The 10,311-nt window shown below is 53.8% G+C and overlaps 2 protein-coding genes across 2 annotated transcripts; one reads left to right on the forward strand and one right to left on the reverse strand.

Annotated features, from left to right (window-relative positions):
* Nucleotides 1-171: 171 nt before the first annotated feature.
* Nucleotides 172-6,058, reverse strand: B0H18DRAFT_1112456 (uncharacterized protein; the record flags this gene model as incomplete). Its single annotated transcript, XM_048032816.1, has 16 exons — nt 172-385; nt 436-717; nt 771-1,008; nt 1,057-1,195; nt 1,249-1,388; nt 1,446-1,636; nt 1,689-1,774; nt 1,824-1,939; nt 1,994-2,114; nt 2,171-2,350; nt 2,415-4,132; nt 4,183-4,385; nt 4,436-4,512; nt 4,565-4,642; nt 4,695-5,159; nt 5,216-6,058. The coding sequence occupies 16 exons, from the start codon at nt 6,056-6,058 to the stop codon at nt 172-174; spliced, it is 5,091 nt and encodes a 1,696-aa protein (XP_047901100.1).
* Nucleotides 6,059-7,096: 1,038 nt separating this feature from the next.
* B0H18DRAFT_1081014 (gamma-tubulin complex DGRIP91/SPC98 component) lies at nt 7,097-10,277 on the forward strand (the record flags this gene model as incomplete). The annotated part of the gene is made up of 14 exons (XM_048031316.1): nt 7,097-7,203; nt 7,278-7,339; nt 7,393-7,463; nt 7,514-7,876; nt 7,932-8,283; nt 8,333-8,427; nt 8,478-8,688; nt 8,723-8,766; nt 8,819-8,915; nt 8,969-9,061; nt 9,258-9,536; nt 9,589-9,884; nt 9,933-9,998; nt 10,053-10,277. The coding sequence occupies 14 exons, from the start codon at nt 7,097-7,099 to the stop codon at nt 10,275-10,277; spliced, it is 2,361 nt and encodes a 786-aa protein (XP_047901101.1).
* Between the last annotated feature and the right edge of the window lie 34 nt (nt 10,278-10,311).

A 10,311-nucleotide genomic window follows, 5' to 3' on the forward strand; every position in this document is an offset into this window, starting at 1 on the left:
AGACTTACTTCTTGTTGATTTGGTACAATAGTAGTTTCAGATTGAACTTTGCGAGGCCATCAAACAAAGAATAGGACGCGCGGTTCTCGAACTGAGCTTGTAGAAGATCCTCCATTTTGACATCTGCGGACGCTATTCGGTTTGTGATGCCAAGAGCGTGATTGAGGATCTCTATGGTAACACGCCCACTTGATTGGACTGAATGACGATGTCCATCTTGTCGAATTGGCGTGGGGAGTACTGATCAATCGAAAGCAGGATCCCTTTCTTGTAGAAATATGCCGCGCCATACTTGAAGGAGCCGAACTGAGGCTCCTTTCCCTCTTTCTGCAGCTCTCGCATATGGAAATATTGCTGAGTGAAAGGTATGACGAAACGCCTCTTCCTGCAGCAAACGTAAACAAGGGAGGTTTGGCGGAAACCGAGCGCACATACCCTTTGCCACGCTGCATGGTGTTCATCGCCGCCTCCACGTAGCTGTGATAGCTATTAATCTGTTCCTCGAAGTACTTCTTCCGCTCGGCCAGGTATCTCAACGCCTCCTCCATGCCCTCCTTCTCGTGCTGACGCTGCACACGTCTGCGGTTTTTGCTGCGAACATCGCCAGCGATAGCATTCAGAATCCCCTGGTAACCGTCCATGCGAGATATCTTGCCGAGCTTTTCTAGTTCAAGAAGGAAGTAGATTGCGTGTGCCTTAACCTCGCGAAAAGTCATGCTGTGCGTACGCCATAAGCCGTCACATCTCAAGCCCAACGGTTATACACTCACGACCGGATATCTTCGAGACGATAAGCAGACTCTGCGCCAGTGGTAGAAGGCATGCGCCTCTGGTGACGCAATTGCTCCCTTTCCATTTCCTCGATGATCTCCTCCCATACGAGCTCATGCTCATCAGTGACTTGTTGCATCAACGACTCAACGAGATCTTTTGCGGGCTGTACTCTGAGGATGGCTAGGACTGCGCGTTTCGCCTGTACCCACAGAGCCTTCTCATCCGCACGGGGATCTACAAAGCGAGTCAATATCCAAACGCATTTCGAGTACGCTACCATACCTCTGACATGTGCAAATCTGTTCGTCAATTGTAGCTCGACAGCGGTATCGCGAGCCTCGTTCAGCTCATCGCTGCCGATGTGGGGTACTCCATCCAACTCCATCAACATCACTCGGAGCGTGTCATCGCGAGCCGGCGCCTACCAATGCAGCTTGAGTTATATCAAACGAGAGGCCCTGCATGTAAACATACCAGGTCGTCAAGGTTCTCGGAGATCAGACTATGCATAGCGTAGACTTCGTTAGGAGAGATGTAAATGGGCTTCGGTTGAACAGTAGCATCCAGGAATTCGTGGGCATGTAGTTCAGTCTCGGCGTCCTGTACATCCGCCACTAGTGCGTGGAGATGGTTCAGTGCGAACCAATAGAACTCATGGTATGGTTGCTTACCGTTGAGAAGCCATGTAGTGAATTGCCTGATAGCCTTCCGAACGTAGTCGTTGACGGGGATGTGGCTGGGCGTGTCCTGGTTGAACTCGACTCCACTGGTGATCTGCGTGAGCATTCTGGAGATTTGTGCCAGGTTCTTCCGAGACTCGATGTCGACGGTGCTAGATACTATATCAAACGTCTCAGGTGTTCTGTGCACCACCACATCAGTGTGACGCGCCAAAGAAAAGACAGCAGACGTACATGATGGCAGGATTGAGATATCGGTAGTAGACGAGTCTAGCAATGCAAGCTGCATGGAATTCGGCCGGTACGTCCGGGAATTTACTCTGTCATCCCGTGAGACGCCGAAACCAAAGCTCGCCGTTGCACACTTACCTTTACGGCGCTGAGAGTTTCTCGGGCCATGAAACGCATTCCATATGGCATCCGCTGGAGAGATTGTGTGATCGCTGTGACAAACTGTTCGGTCCGCCATTGCAGGGTCTGGAGATCTACGGAAGGTGATCAGACATCGACGTACACGCAGACAGTATGGCTGTGCTTACGTCTGATATACTCTGCCCTGGTGTCTGGATCTTCTACAGCCTTCGCGAATGGTACGTCTTTCCGCTCTGTCGCAGCCGCACCGGATCTCAACTCCTCCAAGTCTGCTTTAGCACGGTAAATCTAGTTCAGTGCGTCGATGAGTGGCACTTCACGGTGTAAAACGAGAGGTTATCAACCTTAGTCGGGTCTACCTCCAAATCAAGATCCTCCGCGTCGATGACTTCACGAATGACACCTTGGAGAGTCTCTCGAATGAATGCACTCTGCTTCGGTCGAATATACAGAACAGCGATGTTGAGGAACATCGGATGTCCGTTGATGACATCTTCGATGCTGGTCGCGTTCTCCACCTCCTCCTGTATGCAGTCTGAAAGAAACATGATCAATCATTGTAACATCGTTCCATACAGAGGTACACACCTGCAGTAGCTTCAGAAGGAGGTATTCCTCACGGCGGTCGTGGCCATAGCCGAACAGAGTGAGCACGACGCGTTCCATCAATTTACGATGCTTCTCCGAGTCTTTGCTCGCAGACATTTTGGAGAACAACCTGGTCAGGTACTCGCCCTTGGCTTGCAGAAGATAGAAGAGTTGCTGATAAAGTTCCAGCTTGCGCTTGGCTGAGCGATCCAGTGTGCTCGGTCCTGCAAACGGGTCGCCATGAGCCGCAAGGACAGACGCTCTCGCTGCATGCACAGCTGCACTGTCAGCGCCGTATCGTCGTCGAACTTTGGTCAGTTCCTCGAAGCTCTTGACGTTCTGCACTACGAGCGCAATCTTGACGTCTAGTTCACTGACGTCGTGCTCTAGTGCTTGGTTCTCCCGAATGCGCTTGACGACAGCGTGCCTGAGCCTCTCGACCTTGATCTCCTCTTGGAAGTCTGCTTCCGAGTCGTCCAGCAGGTGTACGAAGTTCTTGATCGTGCCAACAGTGACGTTTGTTCCCAACGTGAGCTGGCGATACTGCTCACGGGTCTCCTTCGCACGAAAGAGCGACTGGATCTGTACGATCTTGTCAAGATTGGATCGGAAATACTGCATCTTGGCATGGAACTTTCGCCGCTGCAACACGCCACGGAGCAGTGCCTGCATAATGGTTGCCTGAGGATGACTATTTCGAAGGTAGTCTCTCCATGCATGCCATTCCTGCCGAACCATTGCACCTCGCGCGGCAGCTTGGAACCCGACGACATCTGGCTGGATGAACCGAAGTTGCTTCTGCTGCTCTTGATGGCGGTTCCGCGCGAGGTTAGCCCGAGCGAATGCTTGCAGGCCACCGATCGACTTGATGACTTCGACCTTCGTCAAAGCCTTCTGCATGGACTCGTGCTTCTGCTGGGCGAGTCTGGCTCGAGCCCGGGCTTGGAGTCCTATCAAGGCCGGCGTGGCCTTGCGTAGACCTCGGATGAGGGCCAACAGCCGCTTGCGGGCAAGATAAGTGCGTACGGCCGCTTGGATGCGTACGACCACATCGCTGACATCCACCAGCTTAGCCATCTGTGTGCGAAATCGTCGGCGAACAAGGAGTCCTCTGGTCTGAGCCTGCAACTGAACGATATGGGGTGTGGCACGTTCCAGACGTGTATCCTGGCGTGCGAGCATCCGCCTCAGTATGACACCACGCGCCTGCGCTTGCAAACCGACAATGTTCTCCATGACAAACGGCGTTGCGAACGTCTTCGCGAGCTCTTTGTGTGACTTCTGCACAATCCGCGCACGCGCCACGGTCTGCAACTTCACGATGGAGAATTGGGAGCTCGTGAGAGCCGATCTCAACTTGAGGAACCTACGCCGTACGAGGACACCACGCGCCTGTGCCTGCACCTTGACAAGATATGTCACAGATGCGTGCACTGCTCGTAGGTGGACCCGCCAGTCTCTTCGAACCATAACGCCTCTGGACTGTGCTTGAACAGCCTTGATCCAAGGCTCGAGACTGACTCGTTCTGCCCTGTCCCCTTCGAGACGTCTCCGAATAAGAACAGCTTTGCAATGGGCCTGTAGCTTGGGTACATATCGTTCTGCCAGTCGCATACGGACACGCTGAGTGGCTTGCGCTTTCCGGACAAGGAAGGCCCGAGCAACAGCCTGCAAAGACACGATGGAATCTTCGCACTCTAAGAGGAGCCGGTCTCGACCTGCACCATCGTCAGCACCATTGATCCGTACACGCGTTTACGACGCTCACGTTCGTCTTCAGTCTCCGCTTCCTCTTCTGGTTCCTCGTTGATTTCCTTCGCAAGCTCCCTACCCACATTGCCGAAGTTAGGCATGGCGATACCAGAATCCTTCAGACCCTTATGCGTCTTCTGCAGCTGGTCATCCGTGAACTGTAGGTGACCGACGAGATTACCAATGCGTTGTGCTAGACCGCGTCTGGCGAGTAGATGACTGAAGGTAGGGTCAACATAAGATGAGTCAACAGGCAGCAGTCTGTCTACCTAAGTGCATGTATGCAATAGATGACCTTCGGGAAATTCTTCTTCTCATAGAGATCAGTCAGCTCGAAAATGAAGCCCTAAAGCAAGTCAGCATCAAGTACATTTCGCAACTCCATGACTGATGCATACCTCAGGCAGTCCGACATCGCGGACGAAACGGAAGAAGTGGTTGATATTGTCAGAATGTCTGAAATCCAACTTCGGCGCCTACGAATAATACTTAGAAGTCGCGACCACCTTCTGCAATGATGGTGCTCACATCATATATCCTGCGCACAGCAGATTCACCCTGGAAGACACGCACCAATCGCGCAAGGACAACGCCGTTCCGCAATCCCTCCTCCATCTCAACGACTCCGAACCCTAGCTCCTCGCCGAGACAGCCTTCGATCCACTGCTGCGCCTCGCCAACATGACACAAGTACTCGTACGCCTGCAAAAGGTGCCGCTGCACATCTGCCCAAAGCCCCCTCGTAAGCCTTGAAGAGGGTAGAGGTGATGTCGGCGCGCCGCGCGCTGTGTCCTTCGACAACCTCAATCGCCCAGGGATACCAGCGACGTCGCCTGCATCCGTAACCCCGGGGACGATGAGCTCTGCCTCACTGTACTTCTCTGGTGACGGCAAAGTCCAGTCCCGTTCGCGCCGAAGGCGCTCCTCTCGTCGACTCCTCCAGTCCTGGTGATCGGTCTGCGGCTGCGTTGGTGGAGGCTGAATCGGTGGAGGCTGGATGGGTGGAGGTTGGATGGGTGGAGGCTCCTCATCACCTTGGACTCATCTACCCAATCTTCAGGTGCGTCCCCGCTGGCTATTCTCGGGAGATGTCGTCCTAAACGACGACCTGGTGTTAGGTTATCCCCGTACAGAGATGACCGCTTGTTCGCCATGTATGAGCTTCGATATGGCGAGGGAGACATCACGGAGGAAGCCGAGGACGCGGATGAAGGTTGGTTTGAGCTACTTGATGGCTTGTCTAGCGAGGCGGACGAATCACGAGAAAACGTCGCGCTCGAGCTTGCTCGACCACCGAAACGCTCGCTGATCTTGTCGGGAGAGGGTGGAGCCGGATAGGTGCTGCCATACATCGAGGTCGGTCGCCGGCTTGTCGTAGCAGCACTGGATGATGATGGTTCTGGAGGCCAGACGCGCGGTATACGTCCTGGACCGGACGATGGAACAGAACGGTCGGACGAAGTAGACGAGCCAGTGGACGAGGGGTTGATGCTCTCGAGTGTGTTAGCGCGGCGCACTCTCGAAGGAGTTGTGGTCTGGGCTGGATGTCCCGCCGACGAAGGAACGACATAGTCACTTAACTGCTTGAGCGCTGACACGGAGGAAGATCCGAGGGGCGTAGACACGGGTAGGCGGATGCGTTGAGGGGTGGGTGTAGAGAACGACTGTGTGGGTGAATCCGGACCCTCGACGGTGATACCTGTGGTGTTGGGCGACAAAGGAGAGGCAATGATAGGTGCCGGCATAGTGTGTCGCTTCAACATGGGGGGCGTAGTGTGCGACTGCTGGTCTCGGAAACTGTCCATCCTAGTCGGAGACGCGGTTGAAAAGCGGTCGACAGAGTTCGTCCTCGATACAGCCTCCGGCGACGCATTCGCAGAGGCGGGGGTCATGCTGATCGCACGCGTACGTCCCTCTCCACTTGCAGTACTTGCGGTGCTTGACGTCGATGCAGTACGCTCGAGCAGACTATCGGCCCTCGATCGCTCCTCCCATTTGCCTCGCACTGTGTCCAGGCTATTGCCAACGCGGTGCGTCGGTGTCCACCTCCTGGTTGCGTTAGGCGTGCTGCTGCCACCAGTGGGGGAGGCGAGGACACCATTCCTTGCGACGGTACCTGCGCGAGATAAGGTTCCTGAACCACTCCGCGACGAAGTGCGTTCAAGTAACCGCGTCTGGTACGCGAAAGGTCCGCCCGCATTAGTGCTGGACCTCGAACCTGTAGACGAGACAGAGTCAGAACGCTCCATGGTGTCCGTTCAAAAGTCGTGATCGTGAATCGTGATGAAGAATCAAAGGGGGTAGAGAGCGGCAGCGAGCAATGAGAGCAGTCGATGTGTCGAAAATGCGGTGTCGGTGGGCAAACCCGCCCTTGTTGTCGAGTCCGGACGAGAGGACGGTCGGTGCGAGAAGAACCTGAGGGATGTTGCCCTCATTTGGAAGCGCGTCGCGTTTATACGGCGCTGACGCCCATTGACATTGCAGGTTCCACACCACTCAGAGTACTCCCTCAAACTCGTCCGAATAGGCTCCCGGCCAACACCTCAGTTGGCACCCAACATGGAGAGACATGCTCGATGCTCTTGAAATTGCAGGCTGCCAATTACATGTGGCTCTTGCGCAAGCTCGTGTGGGAAATCTGCTGTTTGAAGTTGTTGCAGCCGGAGTTGTGGCCCGGCCACACGGTCGGTCGAGGATACCTAAATCCGATTTTGGCTGGAAGTGAGCCAAAATTGTTGGTCAATATACACGCTTCGTAGGACGACAGATCCGGGATCGTCACCCTGCCCTCGGATGCGTTGGCAACAAACAGGTTCTACGAGAAGCGAGGAACGTACAGTTTGTGGCGGAGGCAAGTGGCTTCAGCGCCTAAAGAGACGCGATCGAGGAACGCGTCGACGCGCGCTGCGACGCGTCCTTCTTCGCCCCTCATGTCCTCGTCCCTCGAGTCGCTCGTCACGTCTCTTGTCCCTCGTGCCAGGCAAGACGCAAATCTAAGAAAAGAGCTCATATCGCATTGTCAAGAGATACTCAGCAGGTGAACAACACTCGCATTTGTGGCCACTGGGTCAGTATCAATCCCATAGAGGTCCACTTACCTTTCTCCCACAGTCACATAGGCCAGTCCGTGGATAGTGACATAGGACACTTGGCGGATCTCGTGAAGCGCAGTTGTGAGTCGAACAACAACGTCACGTCTGTTTCTGGTGGAGCTCATGGCTGATAGTGCTGCAGTCTACACCTGATGGTACGACCGCCCTTCGCTTCACAAACCTTCTCTCGCGACTGCTGGATCAGGTACGATTGTGATGAGGACGGCTTGATAAGTGATCTGACAGTTTTTCCAGCAAATACTATCCAGGAAACATGCATCCCTGCAGTTCCTCCACGCTCTGTCATTATCACCCAAAGTTTCCTCAATATCTCCCGCTTTTCTCCCTTCGCTTGCACCACCACCACCGCTTTCTAGAACATCAACAGCAACACTCACGCCTGTAGATCCAACGCCTCCTGCAAAGCTGCCGAAGGGCAAGTCCAAGGCAGAGCTCTTGAGGGAATACCGAAACAAAATCGGGCGACCTCATTTGCCCGAGCACCTCATCCTCCGAGATACTCTATATCTGCTGCAAGGAATATCCGGAAAGTATGTCCACTTCTCGGCGAGTACAGACCCGAACGGGAACAACGAACTCATGTTCACTGACGATCCGGTGTGCATCCTCTTGTTACCCATCCTAAGCCGTACCATGCCTCATTGCTCAGTAGTCATTTGTTATCTCACGACCGACAAAAGCCCTCGTACACCGCCTGGCAGAAGTTGGACACCTATACATGCGCGTGGACGCGTTCGTACGTGAACGGGAAGGGAAGGTCGGCGTAGGGATGATCGAACAGAGCCTTTGCCACCATCTTCAGACCCAACTCACCGAATACTACCGTCTCATCGCCGTCCTCGAATCTCAGATGGCCTCACACCCCAGCGAAGATGACCCACCAGGGCAGGGTAGTGCGAACGCACGGGAGGAGACAGGTCTGACCCTAAAGAGGTTAGATGTTTGGATCGAGGATTGGAAACTGCGGATGCGCATGATGAGCGTTTGTGTGGAGGGTGCCAAGGGTATGTTTGGTTCCACTCCCTTTGGAACATGGCTTATCGCGCGTTGCAGGTGCCCATGGTGGCGCATTAGTGAATCTCATTCACGGATATGCGGACAACGGTGATCCCTTCATCCGCAAATTCACCGACCAGTTGCTAGATGAGGTTCGTACAGTCACAGTCCAGGCTGCCGCATACTCAACACATGTTCACAGGTATCAAAACCTTTCTTCGCAACCCTTCACAAATGGCTGTTCTCCGGCGAGCTCGTGGATCCCTTTTCCGAGTTCTTCGTAGCAGTTGATCCGGAGCTAGCTCATCTCCAGTATGGTCAGCCGTCACATGATGGTGTCGGTCCATCCGGTGGTGATGGGGGATTCGGCGGCCTGGGAGACGGAGAGGATCTCTCGGGCGAGCGCGAGGGTGGTTTGAAACTCTGGGAAAGCAAGTACCATTACAGAAGACATGCTACCTGCGTTTGTTGGAGAGGTCTTCGGTAGGAAGGTGGTAATCCGCGTCGCTGATGCCAACGGCACACTGATTTGAGAGTTACTAGATCTTGTCGACGGGGAAGAGCTTGAACTTCATTCGCTATACTTGCCATGACAGTGATTGGGTCGCGACGCAAGAGAAGATCAGCAACACTGGTGGCAGTGAGTTAACTTATGCGGGTCAAGTCAGAATCTCTGAAGCTGGAGTTTTCCAGCCCTCCAGTATAGCGATATCGCCGGCCTCGAGCGTTCGATAGACGCCGCGTACCAGATTGCCAGCCAAAGATTGTTCGAAGTGTTCTTCGAAAGTACAATTGCTCGACCATCTACTAGCGTGAAGCATTATCTGCTGCTCGGTTATGGAGATTCATAGACCAGCTCATGGAGACATTGTCGTAAGTGTCTTCACAACATGTCTGTTGCCACTTAGCACGTGCCCCGTAGAGCGAGTCTGTCGCGACCTGCAACACCCTCTACCGTCATAATCTCACAGCCACCCTCGAGTCCGCCATCCGTCTTCGAACGCACAGAATGATCCTCCTGATGTCTTGCGCCGGCTGGATGCTCGCATGCTTGAATACTCTCATGGCGAGATCGGCTGGGATGTCTTCACTCTCGAATACAAGGTCGACGCGCCCATCGATACCGTCCTCGATCCAGACGCCATAGTGAAATACCTCAAGCTCTTCAACCATATTTGGAAAATCAAGCGGATCGAAAGCACGTTGACGAAGGGTTGGATGAGGATAGCAGGTGGTGCACGAACGTTCTTGCAGGTACCAGGTATGGCGCAGTCTATCATATCCTCTAGATACCGCTGAGCAGGTATGTGCAGAGCTCAACTTCGACTGGCATCAGATTCGCATTGTCATGGCGGAGATGATCCACTTCATCCGCCAGATGGAGTCATATTGCCAACTAGAGGTAGTCGAGTGTTCATGGAAGATCCTCCTGGAGTTCATCCAGAAAAGGGAGGGCGATCTCGATACACTCATTGAAGCCCACGGGGAATATCTGGACCGCATGGTGAAGAAGGTTCTGCTGCTCAACCCGAAAGCCGGGCGAGAAGAGAACTTGCTGAATCAAGTGCGGGACGTGTTCGCGATCATCCTACAGTTCCGGGAAGCTACAGTACGTTTCGCACATTGACGCATTTCATAGCATCTAACGAAATGACAGGACGACTTTTACAACTACGGTCTATCCGAAGCAGCTCGGCGAGATTCAGAACGAGACGCTGCGAGAGTGCGTCTTCACCTTATCTTATATCTTCAGCTGACGTTGACATTCTTCCTGCAGGGTGTCGTCACCACCATTCCATCTTCAACTAGCAAGCACCATGACCCTGAAGTGGTCCACGACATCTTGACCCGCGTCAAGGAGTACAGCACCGCATTCTCGGATCGGGTGCAAACCATCGTCCAAGCTCTATCCGTCCATGCTGATCTTGATTGTCGCTTTCTTGCTATTCGGCTGTCGTTCTCGGACTTCTACAAAGGCCGCAAAGAACCTCAGAAATCGTAGTGTTTGTATTCCATCCATGTCATTACCCGATCGT

Source organism: Fomitopsis serialis (assembly GCF_022376445.1).
Source record: "Fomitopsis serialis strain Sig1Antser10 chromosome Unknown B0H18scaffold_1, whole genome shotgun sequence".
Taxonomy (NCBI): Eukaryota; Fungi; Basidiomycota; class Agaricomycetes; order Polyporales; family Fomitopsidaceae; genus Fomitopsis; species Fomitopsis serialis.